At 36.4% G+C, this 23,652-nt stretch overlaps 2 protein-coding genes across 3 annotated transcripts; one reads left to right on the top strand and one right to left on the bottom strand.

Moving 5' to 3' along the window:
• Positions 1-10,029: 10,029 nt before the first annotated feature.
• Positions 10,030-11,855, bottom strand: LOC132607736 (uncharacterized). Its single transcript, XM_060321818.1, has 4 exons — positions 11,839-11,855; positions 11,592-11,667; positions 11,157-11,213; positions 10,030-10,470 (listed from the first exon to the last, which is right to left on the bottom strand). The coding sequence occupies exons 1-4, from the start codon at positions 11,853-11,855 to the stop codon at positions 10,030-10,032; spliced, it is 591 nt and encodes a 196-aa protein (XP_060177801.1).
• Positions 11,856-15,239: 3,384 nt separating this feature from the next.
• On the top strand, positions 15,240-21,039 carry LOC132606008 (uncharacterized). Of its 2 annotated transcripts, XM_060319308.1 has the most exons (9): positions 15,253-15,471; positions 16,296-16,641; positions 17,316-17,349; positions 17,556-17,771; positions 18,480-18,569; positions 19,530-19,595; positions 19,684-19,775; positions 19,876-19,923; positions 20,663-21,039. In XM_060319308.1, the coding sequence occupies exons 2-9, from the start codon at positions 16,340-16,342 to the stop codon at positions 20,772-20,774; spliced, it is 960 nt and encodes a 319-aa protein (XP_060175291.1). In that variant the 5' UTR covers positions 15,253-15,471; positions 16,296-16,339; the 3' UTR covers positions 20,775-21,039. The 2 variants fall into 2 exon arrangements, with proteins under 2 accessions (XP_060175290.1, XP_060175291.1); XM_060319307.1 differs by having other exon boundaries at positions 15,240-15,471; positions 19,876-21,039.
• Positions 21,040-23,652: the final 2,613 nt, after the last annotated feature.

Raw genomic sequence — 23,652 nt, forward strand, 5'->3', positions numbered from 1 at the left:
TCTCTAACTCTGATCTGACTAAACTTAACAAACTAAAACCATTCCCAAAATTTAATATCGTCTGCTCATGGTTCTTATTTCATACACATCTCTTTTATTAACAGGCATAGTTCGTACGAAGATTTCATCTGTGGTGATAACTGGGGATGCCTCTTTGTCTTGAGGACCTGCTGAAGCATCCAAGCAGTCTTCACTGAGAACTAAAATACCAGGCTTAGCTGTATTACAACCTGACTGGGCTTGAGAATTAAGAGGATCCACCAAAACACACATCAAGGCCCCAAACGTTACACCCCTTGGTGTCTCCTATAACACTTGTTGCACATAAGATTCTGAAAACTTCTATGGCTTACACTGGTATGTCACTGAGAGGCTGGTGCTCTTAAACTCTATTTCTAGCTGAACTGACCTTTTTTATCATATCTAGACCTCTAGACTAGTGTACTAGCTGCAGATGGAGTGGGTCCTGATAGCTTCCAGTAGAAAACTGTCTGCCCCCACCTCCTTGAGATCCTCCATGATTTACGTTTCCTGCAGACTTAGCTCCTTTTCTAATTTCTCTGATATCCTCTCCCTGTTGTATCCCATTCTCCTTTCTAAAGAACATCATTATTATTCAATCTCCCATTCATTATACAACACCCTTTCCCGGGCAACTTACACTTTATTCATCTTTCAATAACACCTCAAGTCTCATTTGTTACCAGCAAGTACTTCACAATTGTACCCCTATGGATAATCAACCTCAGTTGGGCCTTGAATTACCTGTTCATCTCATGCGCATTCGAAACGTACGTAATTCGATAGGAAGAGAAGTTACTTATTGCTCTAAGCTTCATGGAACGATCTAGAGTAGAAATAAATGAGACAAATCCTGAATGTCTTGGTGGTCAACTATTCATATGTGTGGGGCCCTTACACATATAAAAGAGACCCCTCTGGACACGACTTCATAGACTCCCTAAGCACTTGAACCTAGCGCTCTGATACCAAGCTTTGTCACGCCCCGAACCTGGGCCTGGACGTAACACGGCACCCGGTGCCTGACTGCATGTGACCAAGCGAACCAACTGGCTGGCTGAATCAACATGTGATATCAAAGACATAACTGAATGTGGAAACAACTAAACACATGCTGATATACTAAAGGTCTGACTAAAATCATAATGCGGAAATACTTAGACAATCTGAAATATCTGAACGTAGCCAACATGGCTTAAACCAAAACAACTGAACAACTGCCAACAAGGCAAACAAAATAAATATCTGACTGTCTGAACTGTGTCTATGAAGCCTCTGAGAACATCGAATAATAGAGTTGTCTATAAACTGAAATAACTAGATAGCTGACAACGCCCCGAAGGAATTTGGGGCTCACCAGTAGCTGATACGCGCACTCCTAAAGAGCTGAGTCGTCAACCTGTATATCGCTACCTGCATCGCGAGATGCAAGCCCCCAAGCAATAAAAGGGACATCAGCACATTAGCATTGTACTGGTATGTAAAGCAACTGAAGCAATAAAATACTGGACCTGAAACTGAAACTGAACTAAACAGGAAAGCAAGAAGCTGAAGTACTCCTTGTTCTGGATGAAGAATCATCTGTAAAACTATAAATATAATTGTGGCCTAGGGCCCAAATAATGTGCACAAAAACTGTGGCCTCCGGCCCAAGCAATACGTATGCATAAACTGTGGCCTAGGGCCCAAACATACAGATAAAGACATTCAACATTAACAATTTAAAAGACTGAGACTGGCTATAGCTGATAGCATGATAACTGTTTCTGATTATGGGACTCATGCAAATAACTGGTTATACACTGACTGAGACTCATGTGATAACAATGCATAAGTCTATAAAGATTACGTGTTGAGTTCATGATGTTCAAAGTGACAACCATGAACGAATTCTGTAACTGCAACCCTAGAAGATAATAGTTCAATATCATATCATGAAACTAGGGCTAAACTATATTCCGAGTCAAATTACTGACAAGTATGAAGAATGAGGCGTAGGGAGAATCATGAATATTCCCTAACGTAGAGAGTTAGCCCCACATACCTTAATTCCAACCTTTGAGCATAATACAATGTTCGTCAACCCTTTCAACTTTGATCTATATCAATACAAGTCAAAGGGATTCTATATTAGCAATAATATTCATGCTTTGGTGATCTAAGCATTTTATCAAACACTTAGTGGGCATAAAGCTCCACAATCTCCATTAATGGTGTTTCTTCACCCAATTCTCATTCTATTACTTCTAGGTGATTCTACAATCTCAATTAGGTGTAATTAACATCATTCTCCATTACCCATATCATTATAACAATCTCAAGTCAACAATCCAAAACCCTACTATAGTTCGTGTAATTCTCTTTACTAAACCCATTTACTATTCTCCCAAGAACTCATCAATTCACTATTATGAATGATTAGAGTGTAGAAGCATTAACTTTTAGACGTTCCATCCTCTTGAATTCGAGGTCTTGGGTTTCCACACCCAACAATAATGTTCCACTCACAACTCTATTGATTAGAAGGGTTTGTTCAAGTTAGAAAGAGATTAGGGACTTGAATTCAACCTAGAATCATGATAAAACTTACCTTGGAGGGTTCTTAAGGCTTGGGACTTGTTCCCTCTGACTTTAGGGTGATTTTTCGTAACTAGGGGTGTTAGGGAAATAAACCCCAAGCTTAAATATAACTTAAAACGCGAAATCCCGATTTTTGACCCGAAACCGAACCTGTTATGCGATGGGCCCGCGACGCACATGCAGCGCACGACCCCCTGCAGGTCAATATTCAGAGAGGGGTTTTTTGTACGATTGGTGCGCGACAGGGGGGCCAGCGCACGCGCCCTCACAACGGACCTGTATCGGTTCTGCACAGTGTTCGGTAAAATGGACATAACTTCTTGTACAGAGCTCGGTTTGGGCTCCACAATATACCGTTGGAAAGATATTTCAAAAGTATACAACTTTTATGTTTTAGGTTTCCTCAAATTCCCAACGGATTTTCACGAAATTTGACTGGAAGGCAAACGTATCGAAAACTTAGCCGATTCTGTAGAATTTTAAGTGTCTTACTATTAGCTATATTGAGACTATCATATCTCCTTGCTCCGATCTCTAATTGGCCTAGTCCTTATATCATTAGAAAAGTATTTCTACGTACTACAACTTTCATTAAGGGTACTTTCCCAAATTCCCAACTAATCAAGGATTTATGGTTTCCCCAAGTAGGCCTGTCAACCATTTTCGGAAAACGTTCAAATCTTCAGTTTTTCCACTAGAACTCTAACGGTACGGGTTGTTACATGCAACACATGTGGTTGTTTTGTTCTTTAACCATATTGTCAAGTTTCATGGTATTCCTTGAAGCATTGTTTCAGATCGTGACACTAAGTTTTCTAAGTCACTTTTGGCGTATTTTATGGACTAAGCTTGGTACATAGTTGAAGTATAGTTCGTCTTATCACCCTCAGACGGATGGACAAACAAAAGTAGTCAATCGGAGTTTGGGTTCCCTATTAAGAAGTCTGGTTAAGAAAAACATAAGAGAGTGGGAGTCATTGCTGCCGCAGGCTGAATTTGCTTTCAATAAGTCCATGAATCGAACAACCGGAAAGAGTCCTTTTGAAATGGTATATGGTAAGAATCCTCTTGGTCCCTTAGAATTATCTTCTCTCCTTCAAAATTATTCTTTTAGTGGAGATGCTGATGGGAGAGTTAAAGAGTTGAACAAAATTCATGAGAAAGTTTTACAAGAGATTGAGAGGCAAACAAAAACATACAAAAAACAAGTTGATAAGAAGAGAAAGAAACAACTCTTTAAAGTGGGAGACTTAGTGTGGGTATACTTGAGAAAGGAAAGGTTTCCTAAACAAAAGTATCCAAAGTTGCAAGCAATAGCTGATGGTCCCTTTCGTGTTGTTCAAAAGTTGGGTAATAATGCTTATAGATTGGAGCTACCAGAAGAGGATGGGGTATCTCCGATATTTAATATAGCTGATCTTGCACCATTTATTGAGCCTTTAGACTCGAGGACGAGTCTTTCTCAACCAGGGGAGAATGATGAAAATCAAGAAGCTATATTGGGCTTTTGTTATTTAGGGCGTCAACAACAAGCTCTTATGAACCCAAGAATTGGTATATGGATTTGTCTTCAAATTCAAGAAGCCTAAGGATGATTTCAAGACCAAGAAGCCAAGTTAAAATTATTTCCTTCTTAAATTAGGATTAGTTGTTTTCTTTTTTCTAGTAGGTTTTACTTTCCCCTTACCTTGTAGAATAGGGATTTTACTTTCCTTGTTTTTAGCTATTTCATTTCTAGAGTAGAATAGGGAGTTGTAGCCATCAAACAAGAGACCCTAGGCCTATATAAAGGGTTCTTATTCTTTGTTAAACACTATTCACGTCTTTTAGCTTAAACCCTAGTTTGCAATAGAGTTATTTTCTCTATTTCTTGTTCTTTATCCTTGTTTTTGGTTCCAAACAAGGTGGTGATAGTCTTTATCTTATTTTCAGTTGCGTGTGGTGCTTCTTTATCACGTAAGTTAATTTCAAGTGGTGACTTAGGAACTTTATTTTTTTCTTGATCATTCAAGAATGCATTTCTTGATCATTCAAGAATGCATTTCTTGATTAAAATTCGTTCTAGTTCATACCCAGAACCTTAATTTTCTTTCCATCGTTTTGCCCTCAATACTTACTTGATTTAAACGATTCAATAGTTATTTTTATAGTTCAAATCGTCATCTTTCACATAGTATTTGAATCACTTTAATCTGACGCCTACAACTTGAGATACATCCGTTTCTTGAATTTGCCCATCAAACCGCTTCAAGAACAAGATCCTGGTCGATTGGTTGTTTGTTAACTCGAAGAATCACATCAGTTGGAAGTTAAAACTAGGCAGTGTATCTTCATTTGTTATGGTCAAGATGAATTTGGCTATCGTTTCTATGATCCAGTTGAGAAGAAACTTGTGAGAAGTCGTGATGTTGTGTTCTTTGAAGACCAGACAATTGAAGATTTTGACAAAGCTGAGAAGGTTGATTCTCAGAGTTATGAGAGCTTAGTTGATGTTGATCCAGTTCCTGTGACTATTGCACCTGAAGAAAATTTTCAAAATAATGAAGATCAAGTTGATAATGGAGATAGTGATCATGTTCAGAATGACCAGCATGATGTTACTGATGCTCCAGTGGAAGATGATGTGGTTGGCCAGCAACCAGCTTCTATTGATGCTCCAGAGAGTTCTCTCAGAAGATCTATTAGAGAGAAAGTTCCTTCATCTCGTTATTCTCCCAATGAGTTTGTACTCTTGACTGATAGGGGAGAACCTGAAAGTTTTGATGAGGCCATAGATAGTGAAGAAAAAAAAAGGTGGTTTGATGCTATACAAGATGAGATTAAATCCTTGCATAATAATCATACATTTGATCTGGTTAAGCTTCCTAGAGATAGAAAAGCTTTGAAACACAGGTGGGTTTTTAGGGTGAAACATGAAGATGGTAACCCAGTTCCACGGTACAAGGCTAGATTGGTTGTCAAGGGCTTTAATCAGAAAAAATGAGTTGATTTTGATGAAATCTTTTCTCCAGTTGTGAAGATGTTATCCATTCGGGTTGTTCTGGGCTTGGCTGCAAATCTAGATTTAGAGTATTTCTTGATCGCCGGGATGGCGGTTTCCTCCACATAGTCGGGAGGGGGAGATTGTTAGGTTTTTGGGTTTTCCCTTCCTATGTGGAATTGGATTAATAAAACCCAATCCAATTTAGACCAAGCCACTTTTGCCCAAAAATTCCTCTATATATAGGATCAATTTAGGTCTTATTTACAGAACACAAGAGTGAATTCATAGCAGCCATATAGAGAGGAAAACGTGAGAGAGAAAGTAAATTTTCATCCAAAAATTTTCTGCTACAGCAGTCCATTTTAAATTGCGTTTCCCGATTCGTTAACCGTTGGATCGTGCTGAAATTTGAACTGGGGTTCTCAACATCTGGTTCTTTGATTTCAACAGTGGATATCGGATTTTGTGGTCTTTAGCTCCAGTTTTCGAGTACGAACAGTAGCTCGTTTTTTGGGGTGATTTCTCTCCTTTCTTCACTAGTTTTGGTGTTGTTTTTTATGTATTGTTGCTCCGTGCTTGGCTTTGTTGTTGTAGCCATTTGGAGAACATTGTTGTAACTCTTGTTGATTATAGTGGAGTTTTTGTGGGCCGGAGGTCCCGTGGATGTTTCCTGTTCACCATGAAGGGGTTTTACCACGTAAATTTGGTGTCTCTTGCATTCGATTTATTTTTGCTTGCTTTACTATTTTATTGTTAGTATAGTTGCTGCCCGAGTTTCCATTTGTGCTCGTATTTATTGTCTTCTCTTGATTCAAATAGTGTGGGAAGTTTTGACTTGGGTATTTCTTCCGCTTTTACCTCGTCGTGCAATTTGGTTATTGCTTGTTTCTTCCCAACAACTTCTTCTTCCTTTGATTTCCAAACTTCCGTTGGGTAATTTTGAGAGTACATTTATCCATTTTCATCCCATTATGTTTTATGTTAATGTTACAAAGCATTTCAAAATATCGTCATTTGATTCAAGATTACAAAATTTGCGTACGTAAGAACATCCTTCTACTTGTGTCTCACAATCAGGGGCGGATTCGGGATTTTCACTCAGGAGGTTCGATAAAAACAACAAAAGCTAAATATAAAAATTAATGTTGTTGATGGGAATCGAACCGAGGATGCTAGAGATAATTTTTAACACCCTAAACTGCTTGAGCTAACCTTTAGCATATCTTCAGGGTGTTCAAAAATTAATATATGTACATAAACACAAAAACTTTATCCTATATATACACTGTAACTTTTTGCCGAGGGTGTTCGGCCTCCACTTAAATTCGCCCCTGCTCACAACATACTCCCACCGCAACTCAATTTTCACTCTTTGATACGAAATGACTAAAAAATAGATGCATTTTGCATATAGCTACGCGTGTCGAAATGTGCAATTAGGTGCAATTTAGAGACATTATAATTATGAATATTATAGTGTTGATGTAATATCAGTAGAACTAGTAATGCGAAAGCTCGGGCGATAGTTATGTTTGTCAACCATAGTTTTAATATTGCGAAAAATATATCCTTTTAATAGATTACTTTAGTAATTCTAACAAAAAATTATTTTTCATTAAAAATTTACTTTTTTCCTTTTCACATAACCATTTCATGAGAACAGTAAACTACCAAATACTTCATCTAATTTCATTTATCTCTTTAAATTAGGAGCCATACATTGTTTTAGAATAATTAATTTCAGCTCTTTAATTGACACTAAATTTATTTTTTATTTAATAAAGGACCAAAGTTAGAGAATAGACTACAACAACAACAACAACATACCCAGTTGAATCCCACAGTGTGGGGTCTGGGGAGGGTTAAATGTACGCAGACCTTACCCTCACCTTGGTTGGGAGGCTGTTTCCGAAAGACCATCGGCTCAAAAGAAAACAAGAAAACAAGGGGAGAAAAGTCAGATACCGACAGCAAATCAAAGCAATGCGAAAATGAGAAAAAAACAAGGGCAAAGAAGTCATGATAAAACAGCATGGAGAGACAAGACCCAACACATAAAAGCAGGAAACATAGGGCAATAAAAAGTAGAGCAAAGCTACGCCTACTAGTGCGACAAAAAAGCGAGACTACCTACTAGCCTTCTACCCTAATCTGAGCCCTTCACAATCTCCTATCTAAGGTCATGTCCTCGGTAATCTGAAACAACGCCAAGTCCTGCCTAATCACCTCTCCCCAATATTTCTTTGGCCTTCCTCTACCTCTTCTAAAACCATCTAAAGCCAACCTCTCACACCTCCGTACTGGGGCATCTATTCCTCTCTTCTTCACATGCCCAAACCATCTCAACCTCACTTCCCGCATCTTGTACTCCACCGATGCCACTCCCACCTTGTCCCTCATGTCCTCATTCCTGATCCTATCTCTCCTAGTGTGCCCACACATCCACCGCAGCATTCTCATTTCCGCGACTTTCATCTTCTGCACGTGAGAGTTCTTGACTGGCCAACACTCTGCCCCGTACAACAGAGTCGGTCTAACCACCACTTTGTAGAACTTGCCCTTAAGTTTGGGTGGAACTTTCTTGTCACACAGCACTCCGGAAGTGAGCCTCCATTTCAACAATCCTGCACCAATACGATGTGTGACATCATCATCAATATCCCCATTTTCTTGTAAAATAGACCCAAGATATTTGAAACTTCCTTTCTTTTGAATGACCTGGGTACCAAGCTTCACTTCCACGTCAGCCTCCTGAGGTACACCACTGAACCTACACTCCAAGTACTCTATTTTGGTCCTACTCAACTTGAATCCTTTAGACTCTAACGTTTGTCTCCAATCCTCTAGCTTAGAGTTGACTCCGCTGCGAGTCTCGTCTATCAAGACTATGTCATCCGCGAACAACATACACCATGGCACCTCACCTTGAATTTGTCGCGTCAATCCATCCATCACCAAGGCAAATAGAAATGGGCTAAGGGTTGATCCCTGATGCAAACCCATCAGAACTAGGAAGTGCTCCGAGTCTCCTCCTATAGTCCTCACTCTGGTCTTGGCTCCATGATACATGTCCTTGATCGCTCTAATGTACACCACAGGTACACCTTTAGCCTCCATGCATCTCCACAGAACCTCTCTTGGCACTTTATTGTAAGCTTTCTCTAGGTCGATGAATACCATGTGCAAGTCCCTTTTCCGCTCCCTATACTGCTCCACCAATCTCCTAACAATATGAATGGCTTCAGTAGTAGGACGCCCCGGCATAAATCCGAACTGGTTCTCTGAAATAGACACGCCTCTCCTCACCCTCATCTCTACCACCCTTTCCCACACTTTCATAGTGTGGCTTAGCAGCTTGATACCTCTATAGTTGTTACAGCTTTGAATGTCGCCCTTGCTCTTGTACAAAGGGATCATTGTACTCCACCTCTATTCTTCATGCATCTTCGCCGTCTTGAAAATGACACTAAACAACCCAGTCAGCCACTCTAAGCCTACCCTTCCTGCATTCTTCCAAAATTCCACAGGAATCTCGTCAGGTCCGGACGCTCTTCCCCTGCACATCCTACGGACAACACCCTTAACCTCTTCGACCTTTATACTCCTACAATAACCACAATCGCGATGCCTCTTAGAGTACTCCAAATCTCCCAACACAAAGTATCTGTCCCCTTCTTTGTTCAAGAGTTTATGGAAGTACGACTGCCATCTCCGTCTAATGAGAGCTTCCTCCACCAACACTTTGCCATCCTCATCCTTAATGCACTTTACTTGATCCAGGTCGCGTTCCTTCATCTCTCTGGCCTTGGCAAGCCTGAATAACTTCTTATCCCCGCCTTTGTCCTCTAGTTCTGCATAAAGGCGTTCAAACGCCGCTGTTTTCGCTGTCGACACTGCCAACTTCGCCTCCTTTCTCGCCATCTTATACTTTTCCCTATTCGTCCACTTCTCTTCGTCATCCTTGCTATCTACCAGCTTCGCATATGCCTGCTTCTTTGCTTCCACTTTACCTTGGACTTCCCCATTGCACTACTAATCCCCTCGGTGCCCACTACGGCGACCTCTTGAGACTCCTAGAACCTCTCTAGCTGCTTCTCTAATGCAACTGGACGTCCTATCCAACATACTGCTCGCATCTCCCCTGCTCTCCCACGCCCCCAAAGCCATCAACTTCTCCCCTAATTCTTGGGCACTAGACAAAGTCAAACTCCCCCACCTGATTCTCGGTCGGTCATCGGCGACCCTCTTCTTCTTCTTCCTCTTGATCTCCAAATCCATCACCAATAGCTTATGTTGGGTCGTAAGATTCTCACTCGGAATGACCTTGCAGTCTTTACAAAGGCCTTTATCATCCTTTCTAAGGACCAAAAAGTCTATCTGCGTCGCAGCCACCGAGCTACGAAAGGTTACCAAGTGCTCCTCCTTCTTAGGGAAACTCGAGTTAACTACCACCAAGCAAAAGCCCTAGCGAAATCCAGGAGTGAGACTCCTCCTCCGTTCCTGTCTCCGAAGCCAAAACCCCCATGCACATCATTATAACCCCTCGAAACAGACCCAATGTGTCCATTGAAATCTCCTCTTACGAATAACTTCTCAGTAAGAGGTATACCTCCCACTACTTCATCCAAATCCTCCCAAAAACGCCTCTTAACCTCCTCGTCCAAGCCCACTTGCGGCGCGTAAGCACTAATAATGTTCAGGGTGAACCCTTCAACTACCAACTTAATCGTCATCATCCTGTCATTAACCCTTCTAACCTCGACCACCTGATCCCTTAGCTCACTATCAACTAAGATGCCTACCCCATTCCTGTCTCCCGACTTACCCGAGAACCAAAGCTTATACCCGTCCACCTCCTTAGCTTTAGGTCCTACCCATTTCGTCTCCTGGACGCAAGCAATATTAATCAACCTCTTCTTAAGAATCTTAACTAGTTCTATGGACTTACCCGTTAAAGTCCCAATGTTCCAAGACCTTACTCTCAACTTAGAAGCTCCCTTAACCCCCCACCCCTAGCCCCCGTCCCCGACCGAGAACATGACCCTAGTCTACCATCCCTCACTAAAGCCACTAAAGCAAACAAACACTAGTCAAAGGTTTATCCAAGACAAATAGAGGTCAATACTAAAGCACAAGTTAAGCTAAAGGCAACAAAGTGAAATAAATATACAATAAAGTAAAGCAGGCAAAATTTGAAAGGCTAAATGGATACTGCCCATTGGAGGTACCAGCTCCAGGTAAAAAGAACCTATTTACTACCGAAAATTCCAGTTCACGCCGGAAAATATTGTTCACGCCGAAAAATATTGTTCACCGCCGGAAAATACTGTTCACCATCGAGAATCACTGTTCGCCGCCGTATTCTGCCGGATACTTGTGTACCTGCGCAGACCTGACCGGAAACCTACTGGGGGAGGATTTCCTGGTGCAGGGTAGAGGAGGAAAAAGAAAGGAAAAAAAAAAGAGGAGAGAAAGCTCTAGCCGGCCGGAAAACGTACCGCCGGTGGTCGTCGGTGTCAGCGACAGAGGAGAGGACGGATAGAGTGGGGGGGGGGAGGGGAGCAGATCTTACCGTTGGAGGGGGTGAGTAGAGGAGAGAGAGAAGAGAGGAGAGAGAATTACTAGTTACCTGAAAAATAGGAATTCAATGTCATTAGAGAATAGAGAATAGACTGATAAATAAAATAAAACGTAGTAGTTCATACCTTTGCTCCTGGTGGTGATTATCTTATATTATATTCCAATTTAGATCGAATCACAAAAGAGAAGAAATAAAATAAATATGAATACTAATTTTAAGGTCCTCCCTCATGTCCAATGATTTAAAATAATTAGCACCTTAACCAAAAGAGAAACTGTAAAACGGCATAAGTCATATACCTATAGAGTGTGAAGAAATTTCAAATACACATCAAATATTATATGCCATAAAGAGTGTAATGCAATCGAAAAAAGAGTTGAAAGTTAAATTGGATAAAAGCTAGTGAATTAAGAAGATAGTTTGCACCTTTATCCTTTTTGGGCTAGTAAGAATGTAAGAATGATGGATATTAATCTGTTTGTGCTTGTTTTCGCTGCCCCATCTATAAAAGAGAACGAACAAATTTCAAAAGTGAAAGAGAAATTGAACTCAAGTAGAAAAGAAGAATACTAAGCATAAAGATAGACAACCTAAACATGAAAGAGATGAATAAAAAGTAAAAAACGAAAGAGAACAAATAAATTTGAAACCAAAAAAATACCGAGTAACTTACCTGAACACACAAAACATAGTACAACTTTAGTAATTTCGTAAAAATACAAACCCTCCGAATTCTTGGAAACAATAAGATGAGGGAGTCAAATATTCATATGGATGATCATCCTAAATGTAGAATGGACAAACTATTTGCCACACCGTGTTTTAGCAATTTTTGTTAAGAGATGGTTAATTGGAATTAACTTTTTTTATCAAAAAATGCATCAAAAACGTTACTCCTTTTTAGTACTCATTATAGACAATTTAATACTAATGCTTTTAACACTCATTATAGTCATATTTAACGTGCAAGAAATAGATATTTACATGTGCAAGAATGAAGATTCAAAGAAGGAAACATTATGGTGTGGTAAATTGAGCAGTTAAGAGGGGTTTAAAATTGATATTCTGTTAAAATAGCATTTAAACATGACTTTTCAGATTTTTAATTTTTGCAATTTTTAAATAGCACATAAATTTTTAAAGTAGAAAAGTAGTCAAAAATTTGAGAAAAAAAGATAAATATCAATGGAGGCCATAGAGAGGCGTCACATCACCTTGTCTATGCCTAGCTTTATATTATATATATATATATAGTTTTTCTCGTGTTAAATATTTGGGAAAAGGTACAAAAACACCTCTCAATTTTGCGATTTAGAGCAGATACACCCCCTGTTATAAAAGTGGTGTAATCCTTGTCGTTACAAAATGGTGACAAATACACCCTTTTTGTTGACGATTTTTTTTAAAATCAATTAGTTTATTTTTTTAATTAAAAAAATAGCACGTGGCTTTAAAAAAAAGTCTACCCATTTTTTTTATTAGACTTATTTTTCTAAGGCCGCATGATAATTTCTTTTTTGGTGGGTGGGGCCTGGTTCGTTTAAAAAAAATGGTTAGAATTTTTTTTAAAAGCCACAAAGATGTTTTTTTACTAACCAGACCCGAACCACCAAAAAAAAATTTACCATGTGGTGTTAGAAAAATATGTCTACTAAAAAAAATAGGTATATTTTTTTTAAAGCCACATGGCATTTTTTTTAATTAAACAATAAGGCAAATGATTTTTAAAAAAAATCCTGTTAGCGAAAAGGGTATATTTTAACTATTTGTGTAAGAGCAAGGGTATATTTGCACCATTTGTAATGGCAAGGGTATATATGCACTACTTTTTTAACGGGGGGTATATCTACTCTAAATCGTAAAGTTGAGGGGTATATTTGCACCTTTGCCCTAAATATTTTGAGATCAAAATAATAAGGCATCAAGTGAAAGCTATTAAAACAAATTTTGAATGACGATAAATTAGATAATAAGAAGAAGTATACCAAAAAAGACATAATTTAATATGAATTAATCATTTAATCTACATATGAGAAAACTAAATAAAAAAATTAATAACTATCGAGGGACTATTCTCCACCTAAAAAATGCCTTTTAATGACCACATTATATACATTATTGTGTAATTGTGTGAGAAAGAATGATATTCCATATATAAAAGTTCAAAGCTTTTCCTCTGACAAAAATTGTTCAAAACTTTTTCTCCGACAAAAATTAGTCAAATTATGAAAAAGACATTCTCAACCAAAAAAAAAAAAGAAAAAAAAATTCTCAACCAAAAAAAAAAAAGAAAAAAAAACTTTTTCACTAAAAAAATTAATTCTAATTGTGGTAAAAGATCAACAAATTGTAACAGAATGCATTGCACCATTTTCTTCTTTTCCTACACTCTTACGAAACAATTAGTAACAAACGCTTGACGTTTAATTTGTCTAGTGGTTGGGTACAATGCGACTATCCCCATCTTCCTTTTTAAACTATTTGTCTGAGTAGCAAGGAAAGGCCGATTTACACAAATTTCTCCCTTTAGATCACTATTTTATCTCTATTTCTAAAAATTGTGTAAATATAATCCTTAAAAAATTATCCTTCTAGATAATATTAGATCAAGGTTCAATGTTTTCTTATATATTTTTTAATTTTACAAATAAAATATTAAATTATCATCTAATTTTTTAATAACTTGCAAAAATGGACAATCGTCTACATTTGCTTATACCCCTCCGTCCTATTTTGACAGTCGTTTTAGCTCGTTTGATCCATTAGGAAAAATAATAAATCCAATAGTTTATTAATATACCCCTATGTTTTTTTAGAATTGAATAATACTAAGAAGGACTACTATGGGTATAGTTGGAAATAATGACAACTTTGAACTTGAATTTCTAAAGTGACTTATGGACAATTATTTAAGGGGTGAAATGATTTTATGATTTTCACCCCCAACTTTACTGAAAAAATCAAACTCCACCCTCAATTTTAAACAATAGACATCCTCTCAGCTTTATGCTATGCAATGTTTATTTCACCGTTATTAGTTTCAATCCTTCATTTATGTAATATATTTTTATATTAATATAATTTTTATTCTTTTGACGTAGGTATTTATAGATTCTATTTAATTTTATTAATATTATAAGTAGAATAATATTTTTATGAATTTGTCACAAAATCTAATGCCATTTTTCTAAATATTATATGCATTAAGTTTGTATATGTATATATATATATATATGTGTGTGTGTGTGTGTATAAGTATATGTGTGTATATTTAAGTTTCACTTCTCTCTTATTCTTTAGTTTATCTATATAATTAAATAAGTCGTAATGTAATATTTCTTAAATTATAATTTAAAATTCATTTACAATGCAAATAATAATTTTGAAAATTTTGTCTCTATCTTTAATAAGCTTTTTTGTAATACATGCATTGAAATATATTTATAAAGTTATTACCTGTTATTTTCACTTGTATAGAATAATATTAGAGTTTTGACTATTATTAATAAAATCATTTTTTATTCTGCTAATATATTTCATTATAACATCATTAACTTACATACTCAATTAGTGTTTCTCACTTTTCTCATCGACCAGAAGATAATATATAATTTTTTACGTATATTAAAAAAATAATCTGATTTTAAAGAAGTAGATAAAGAAGACAAAACTTATAATATAAGGGTAAAATAAGTATTTAAAAAAGTCAATTAGCATAAAGGGGGAAGAATGTTTATTATTCAAAGATGAGGGGGAAGTTTGATTGTTAAAGCAAAGTTGAGGGGGAGGGTTGTAAATGATTTTCACCCATTATTTGAGCTATAACGACTGTTAAAATGAGGCGGTGGGACTACGATTTTCAGTTTTCTCAAAAAAAAAAAAAATCATGATCTAAAAGATTTATAAATTATAAAAAAGTAAAAAATAATTATTTATTAAACAGCTATTTGAAAAGAACTAGTGAAAATTTCTCGGCAGGAGACGTAGGGAACGGAAATCGTAATTGTTGTTTTTTGGGACAAAAATTGTGTATGGTCCTAATATTGTCCGTATTGGCATCCACGTGGTCCTTTTAAGTTTTATGTGGTTCTTCTCATTCCCATTCCATTTCCTTTATCCTACAAGTTCCATCTTCAATTTTTGTCACACTTTCATTGGACCCTTCACTTTAATCCTCAACTAACCCATTTTGTCCGTATTCCACCGTTTTGTTTCATGTGTTTCATCAACACACAGAAAAACAGAAAAAAATTCAGCTCAGAAAACTAAAAAAAAAAAATGACAGTTTCTTGAAGGAATTTTTCTGGTAAGTTCTACTGTTTGTTCATGTAGTTCTTGATCGTCTCTAGTGTTTGGCTAATGGTGTACTATTTGTGTATAGTGCTTTTGGAGAATAACATATCTTTATCTTTTAATAGGATTCTGTCTCATATTGTGATATTACGAGTCCTGAAAAAAATCTTTTGTTTTTCCTTGTTCTTATTTATAGTACTCAAAAGCCAATATTGTTCCTAATTTGTGATCAAAACTAAATTTTTTAAAACCGAAATGAAGAATATATTCCAGCCTCCTTGAACTAGAAGAAAATGTTATATAGAGTGAATGCCGTAGAGTCTAAGTTCATGGTAATAGAATATCTTAATTACGGTAGTACAATATTCTTCCCAAGATACTCAATATGTTTCAGTAAATAGTGCATTTAAATTCCTAAATAGTGTTACAACACTTTGTTAAAAGTCTACTAGTATCTAGTTTCATAAAGAGTTCCTTTTTAAGTTGGAAAGTGGAAGTACTTTCCTTTTATTGTGCAGAAAATAGGAAAGGAAAGTTACATTTCAAGAATACTATGATTTCTTCAATTTGAAATTACGTGTTATTAGAAAAAAATAATTCAAACCTGTAGCCTGAACAAATCAAAATTAGTTAGGATTTGTAGTCAAAATTAAATAGGACAGGTTTCTTGTTTAGAGTTAAAATAGGTTTTCGTACTACTATAAATATGGAGGTGTTTTTTCAATAGTGGAGATTGTAGAGAACTTTCTGACTTTTTTTTATTCTAGTGATAGTCACTGCAGTTTGAAACTATATCGAGCTTTTGGTAAATAGTAATTACAATGAGCTTTTTAACAGGATCTTCAAATCATACATCTTCAAATCATACTTGGCCACCAATTATGACAACTGATACAACAGCTCCAAGTTATTGGCTGAACTGGAGATTTTTACTCTGTGCAATATTCATATTAGCAGCTATGTTGGTTTCAGTTCTCATTATATGGAAGTATGAAGGTTCATCAAAGTCGAGAAGCCACCGAAGAGACGGGCAAAAGAAAGATGATGTTTGGAAGACATGTTATAAAGCAATCCATCCTAATTGGTTGCTTGCTTATAGACTAATTGCTTTCGCCCTGCTTCTGTCTTTACTCGTCGCAGATGTAGTTCTCCATGGCGTACGCATACTTTATTTCTACACTCAGTAAGTATTTCTCCATGTTCTTTTGCTCCCAGTTTGTTTTGTGTTTACCGTATGGATGATAATCAGAAGCGGATCCAGGATTTGAACTTGTTTATGCGGTCAACCTTTAAGGTTCTTAGCAACTGAACACAACTTACTTTTGAAATTAAGGGATTAAAATTAGAATTTCTTGAAATATTTAGTGTTCTTTTTTCTTAGAAATATGTCTATGTTTCGCCTCAGAAATACCGGTTAGTTGAATTGGTTGGAGATAGGCTGTATCCGCTTCTGCCCTCTGGTGTAACCTCACTTTTTTTAGATGTGGATATGGTGGTCTTTTGTTTAAGTCCTCTTCAAAGCTGCATTTTTTAATAAGTCCTCCTTAAAGCCTAACAAATTTTGCTGTATCCATTCATTCCTCAAAACCAGCATCAATTTCTTGACAAGAACTTTAAATGCTTACTGTCATTTTCTTTATCATTTTCTTGTGATGTCCCTCTTGTAGTGTTGAAGTGCTTTATTGTTAATTATTTCCCGTTAATACACAAACAGCCTCGCTAGAAACTCAACGCTCAGCAATAATAACTTCAAAATCAAAAGATAACAATGTCTAATAGATTTCACAAGTTATTTTCTTGATTGAAATATGATCAATCTTATCTTTGGCTTTTCATTGTTCTTTTTGTACTAAACAGGTGGACATTCACCTTGGTTACAGTCTACTTTGGGGTATGTTACTCATCTATGACCATATTTACCATTCATTTCTGGATATGAACATCTTTAAATTTGTCCTCGGTGTGGTTCATGTATGCACATTTTCGAGAATAGACAGGGGAAAAGAAGGAATTAATACTTTGTTTCTGCCCATCCTTCTTTCCTGATTATTGTCTTTCTTATATTAAGTTGGTAATGCTCTCAGCTAAATTTACTAGCTAGGATCTTCACTGTCCATCCGTGGCTGTCTCCAATCTCACAAAGGAGGTAATGGTGTTAGCGCTGATGGTGTTGATGCAGAACGAGGCACTTACACTGCTCCAGTTGAAAATGCAAGTGAACTTGTTGTATCCAATGGCTTGAATTGCCATGACGAGCCACATATTAGAGAAGCTGCAGATCCTTGGGGCCTTGCCTTTCAAATAATCTTCCAGGCATGTAAATTTCTTTTTCTTTCCTTTCCTTTTTACTGTTGGGGTAAAGGCGCACAGAGTCTATCTACTCCCATGTAGTATATAGAATATTTGAATCTTCTATAATTTCTCACGTTTGTCACAAATGTTTGATTATTCTGGTCTAAAAAAATTAGGCGTTGGTAGGCATCCTGCATTGTTGCCACTAGTTAGTGTTGTTTCTGTCAGAAAATATAAGACAGGCCCTTAATGTTATCATAGGGAACAAAGAGGATGGAAGAGGGAGATAAACATTGAGCTCGTTTCATATCATTAGAAAAACTCCACTATTACATAATAACATTACAAGGGGGTTTATATTGGTGCTAAAGGATAATTTTAGACATAATTGTACTAAATAGCTCACACATACTATCAACTTGCCCATATTGAAATCATCAAATACATACACCTAGATTTCCTGATGGTCATAAGGATAACACCAAACATATGAACCTAGACATTTAAACATTTAAGTTTACTATTTGCAACAGTTTCTCAGTTCAGCCCTGCAAGCAAGATTTTTCTCTGCGTATACCTTTAATTAATGATATTACTTTTCCTAAAGTAAATGTCTGAGAAGATGTAATATGGAGTTAGAGACAGATTCATAGAAGGGGTTTAGCACTATTCGTGCTGCATTTTATTGAATCTTGGCTAATTGTTCCCCCTTCCCCGAATAATTTGTAGATGACTGCAGGTGCCGTTGTGCTTACAGATTGTGTTTTTTGGCTCTTAATCTACCCATTCCTCACTGACAGAAATTACAGATTACATTTTGTAAGTATGAGAACTTTTGCTTTCTTATCTTAATCTTCCTTTAGTTCGATTATTTGATTGTCTTTGATGTTTTTCTTCAATTCATGGCTCGTCTGTACTAGGGTTAGCAGAATTGAGTTTGGGCATTCTTCTTAATGATATGAGATTTATTGCAAGGATCAGAATTTTGGTGCTGTTATGCATTTTATCCATCTATATTCAGCTTATTATCTACCCATTCTTGCCATCGAAAGTTGACTAGCTCATTTTTGTCCCGGCCTTGATCTTCTTCCCCCTATTTGCTTAGTTTTTCATTTTTCAATTTTTGGTATTTCCTTTGAGTTTCTTCTAATAGTTTCTATAAGCATGAACCATCAAAACCTAGATAAAGAAAATTCATTGTCAACTGCAGCTAAGTACTCTTTGAAGTCCAAAACATTAGTTTAACCTCATAGTGCCCAGTTACGTAGCAAGATTATGTATAAGCGGTTTCAACATTGCAAATTCCCAGAACAATAGATTATTAACACTAATCAAAAGAAAATTAAAAAAATATACCTTGAAGATGTTCCTTGGATAATCCCAGAGGAGTTGGAATTAAGTTAAAACTGGAGACCTAATGAGTGAACAGTGTGGGATTTCTTTTCAAGTATCATTAAGAAATTTAGAAAGAGAGTAGTTGATTTTTGAAACTTCGGCATAATTATATTTGTCTTCCTTTTTACTTTTTTTCCTTGGATTTCCGCGTCTTCGTTCATATGGCTTTTAGTGTCAGCTTAAGGCTCTGACTTGTTAAACCTTTAAGTTCTTACAACCGAACCCTTGACACTTCTAAAATTATCATTCAACTTCGGAATTTAATATTTGTTGAAATTTTATTGAATTTTGACATATACTCTGTGTCAAAAATATTGAGTTTTTCAGTTGTATTATATACTACATCTACCTCTGCCTAACCTGATAGTCTATCTGTTACTGCAGCTAGCTGTTTGTATGCATTCTGTCAATGCTATTTGCCTTCTAGGTGATGTGTTTATAAATTGTCTAGTAAGTTTGAAGTTCCCTACTGTCTAAACTTTACATGTTTGGCCCATATCGAAGTGTGGTTAATATACGTTCTTGCTTCATTTTTCAGCGGTTCCCTTTCTTCCGTATAGCATATTTTGTTCTTTGGACATGTGTGTTTGTCATTTTCCAGTGGATCCTCCATATTTTTGTCTCGCTGAGGTAAATTTTCATTTGTCATGGTAGCTTTTGTTCTTATGAGACACCTGATTCATCCAAGGCTTATGCTGTTTACTAAAACTGTTAACTCCTGTTGCAACAGGTGGCCGTATCCGTTTCTAGATTTGTCATCGCAATATGCTCCCCTTTGGTATGTGTCTCGTACGAACTTTTGCACTTGGCGGCATGGCGTCTTACATCCAATTATTGGCTTTCCGGTGTCTTATTTTCTTCTAATACATTGCAAAACTAATTGGGGACTTTGAATTTCCAATAAGAGAATTTCATACAACAAGATATCTTAGGAAAAGAAATACTTTTCTCACAATTGTACAACTCCTGTACAGGGGTATCAAATGGGCAGGTTGGGCTGAATTTGAGCGGGTCAAAATGAGCTAAGCTAATAAATGGGTGGGTCAGTTACTTGGTCTGAAATGACTAAGAAACGGGTCATAATTCAACCGGCCTAATTCTTACTAAGTTATAATTTCTTTGTTTGTTTTTTTTATAATTTGTTCAAGTACCTAATAAGATTTTTTTTCTCTTTACTACTATATAACATATTAAACCAAAAAAAAAATGGTATTTTTAAAAAACATTTTGACAAAGTTTCTCTTGAGTAAATTTGGGCTACATATCAGCCAATTTTCAAATGGGTTGAATTGGTGGGTCAAAATGGGCTGAGTTAAAAATGCGGGATAGGCGGATCATGTTTTTATGGGCTAATTCTGTTACCCCTAAATGTATCTGTAGTTTGAAACAAAATAGAGTGGTGATAGACTATGTTTCAGATTTCACGAGTTCATACATAGAGATGAGCAAATTAGTATATGCGCAGTTGGTGCGTTTATTTGTGCCCTTCATGTTTGCACACAAATGTGAAATTGCAGGTACTTTGCTGTTGGTATTCTACATCTCCCTTGCTATGGGATTTTTGCGATACTAATGAGAATAAAGAAGTTTTGGTTATCCAGATTATTTCATAGCCTCGTCGAGATGTAAGTAGGAGATTGTCAATGAGTTCAAACTCCATTAAGCAGCCCTGCGTTACACGAAATACTATTTGTATTCAGCATTATTTTTAGTGCACTGAAGTAAATCAGTAGAGCAAGATATGAGATATAATTTTTTTTCTATTGATTTGATTTACTTGTCACCAACTAGTTTGGGCTGAGTTGTAGGTATTGGTAATGGATTTGTTGTTTTGATGTAGTGGGGAGCGTTAAACCATGATTTTATGTTTAAGTATATGCCTTTCCATTTCCAATTCTTTTGATACCAGTACAGCCTAATTTTGTAAGATGGTGTCATTGTATTTGCTTCTTGTTCTGCACACTCAAATTTTTGTTAAAAGGGAGAAGAATGTAATAAATTAGCATCTCTGGCGTGTATAGTGTTAACACCAATTTTGGACACCATATTTTATGAATGCTACATTTTTTTCTATTAGTCTCAACTCTCTCACTTTGGTGCACTAGCAAACACACCCACTCGTATAGAGATTCAAGTCACTTATAAGCTAGTCGAACTGGCTAGAAATAAATATCTTAGATGCTCATTTATGCATTTGATGATTGGATGGTATGACAACTCAAATTCATGAGCCTTGATAGGCACCTACCGAGCCCTGTCATGTTTCAGCTCACTTCGTTCTCTCATCAAAAGAGAAACCAAACACAATTAATAAAAATGATAATTAATATAAGCTCTCATAAACAGTAAAAGTCAACAACAGTACAAGTTTGAAATTATACAAAAATCCCAACACGCAGGTAATGAGCATATATAATAAAATTGAGGGCAAGAGTTCAGGGACATATCTGGCCACAGTCTGAATGTGGTTGACTCATTTCTACTAGATCTAAAAGATTCATCGAACAAGATCAAGGATATTCTGCAGCTGTACCGGCAGAAAGATCTATACAAGGCAGGAAAAAATAAGAAGAGTGGCCCAAATCGCGGCTAGACCACTAACCCGTCCTCCTGTCATACCCGTGGAGCAAGTCTCTGAAAATATATGCAAAGTCATGTCATGATTGATGTTAGACACATTATGCACTACTTTGGAACAATCTTGGTCATTAACATAATTTATCTTTAATTAAGGTAGCAGAGATGCGGATGCTGAGATGGATGTGTGGTCATACCAGGAGAGATAGGATTCGGAATGAAGTGATTCGGGACAAGGCGGGTGTGGCCCCACTGGTGGATAAGATGCGGGAAGGGAAGTTGAGATGGTTCGGCCATGTGCAGCGGAGATGCGTTGATGCGCCAGTGAGGAGGTGTGAGAGGCTGGCAGTGGTGGGCCCGAAGAGAGGGAGGGGTAGGCCAAAGAAGGCTTGGGGAGAGGTGATTCGGCAGGATATGGCGCTACTTCAGCTTACCGAAGACATGACCGGTGATAGGAGGGTGTGGAGGTCGAGTATCAGGATAGAGTAGGGGGTCACGAGGATTTCTTTTTCTGCATTAGGAGTTTTATTATCTTTGTTCACTCACTTATTTTTTATATCTCTCATGTAGCTTGCTTGTTTCTCTCTTTCTTTCTTTAACATCATTTATCTTATTAAATGTTGCTAGTACTGCCTATTATTATTGTTGTCTTGGCACCTTGTCTTGAGCCGGGGATCTGTCGGAAACAGTCTTCCTACCTCCTAAGATAGGGGTAAGGTCTGCGTACACTTTATCCTCCCCAGACCCACTATGTGAGAATACACTGGGTATGTTGTTGTTGTAATTTCACCATTGAGTTGGGTGTATCTTTTTTATAGCCACCAAAATGAGGAGCCAGTGCCTAACCTGATCTCTACAAAAGAAAGTGCCGCAAAGGCTCAAACTTTACAAAAAAAAAAAGGAGATGCATGGTCTATATACCTTAAGAACCATCACTCCCGTATAAACATGGACTCATCACATTAATTTTACACCTCTTATTTATCCTTCTTTTTTCTTTTTCTTTTTTTTTTTTTTTGTAATTTGCCCCTTGATATATTTGTTTCTATACAAAAAAAAAAATCATAATAAAATTTATTCTCGAGGGGTAATGAAAATAGTGTCACTACGAGTTAAAGTAGTCGAAATTTATCTAACGGACATAACATTATCATCTACAATCTATATATAATATAAAACTAGACATAGATAAGGTGATGTGACACCTATCTATGACCTAGAATACCATTTTATCTTTTTTTTCTCAATTTTTTTACATTTTCCTCAATTTTTCCTATTTATATGATTTATTAGAAAAATTAAAATTCATTTCTTAATTACACATCTTTAATTTTTTTCAGTTTAGAAAGCCCAAAAGTCACTACTATTAATTTAGCAATTATAGGATCATTAATACAATAAAATAATTTCTCCTTTATAGGAGTAATTGTCATCAACTTTCAATAAAATAAATTGTCGAAGCAATAAAATACATTGTCTAAGCAATAGGCTAAAAAACTCATTTATCGTAATTCTCCTTTTTTTTTTGCCTTTTTTTTAAAAAAATAAACTTCCTCTTAAAATAAATGTGATACTACAATAGTATAAGGACATCACTACTTCCTCTTATGTTTCCTTGAGGTATCTATTCTTCCAACAAAAAAATCCATTCTTTCCAGTTTTAGTAATTACGTTTGTACAAACTGGCCCTTAATGCACTAAATACTACTTAATTAATAATTATATTGCAATTACTCACTATACATTATTCAATTTTATTGTATCTATATATAATATAAAGCTATTAAGGAAGTGATGTGCCACCTCTCTTTGGCTTAGGATGCTTTTTATCTTTTTTCTCATTTTTTTGATAATTTCTTCTATCAATTGAAGCCAAGACAAAGTGAACAGGTGAAAATTCCAATCTATTATTGTCATATGAGGTGCTCAT

This window comes from Lycium barbarum, chromosome 8 (genome assembly GCF_019175385.1).
Source record: "Lycium barbarum isolate Lr01 chromosome 8, ASM1917538v2, whole genome shotgun sequence".
In the NCBI taxonomy this organism is placed as follows: Eukaryota; Viridiplantae; Streptophyta; class Magnoliopsida; order Solanales; family Solanaceae; genus Lycium; species Lycium barbarum.

Coding starts and splice junctions, on each gene's coding strand:
- LOC132606008 (XM_060319307.1), top strand. CDS start 16,340: ATGACAACTGATACAACAGCTCCAAGTTATTGGCTGAACTGGAGATTT. Junction 16,642..17,315: donor ATACTTTATTTCTACACTCA/GTAAGTATTTCT, acceptor TGTACTAAACAG/GTGGACATTCACCTTGGTTA. Junction 17,350..17,555: donor TGGTTACAGTCTACTTTGGG/GTATGTTACTCA, acceptor TAAATTTACTAG/CTAGGATCTTCACTGTCCAT.
- LOC132607736 (XM_060321818.1), bottom strand. Junction 11,214..11,591: donor CTAGCCCAAAAAGGATAAAG/GTGCAAACTATC, acceptor CCTATTTTTCAG/GTAACTAGTAATTCTCTCTC. Junction 10,471..11,156: donor TCTACTCACCCCCTCCAACG/GTAAGATCTGCT, acceptor GCTTGCGTCCAG/GAGACGAAATGGGTAGGACC.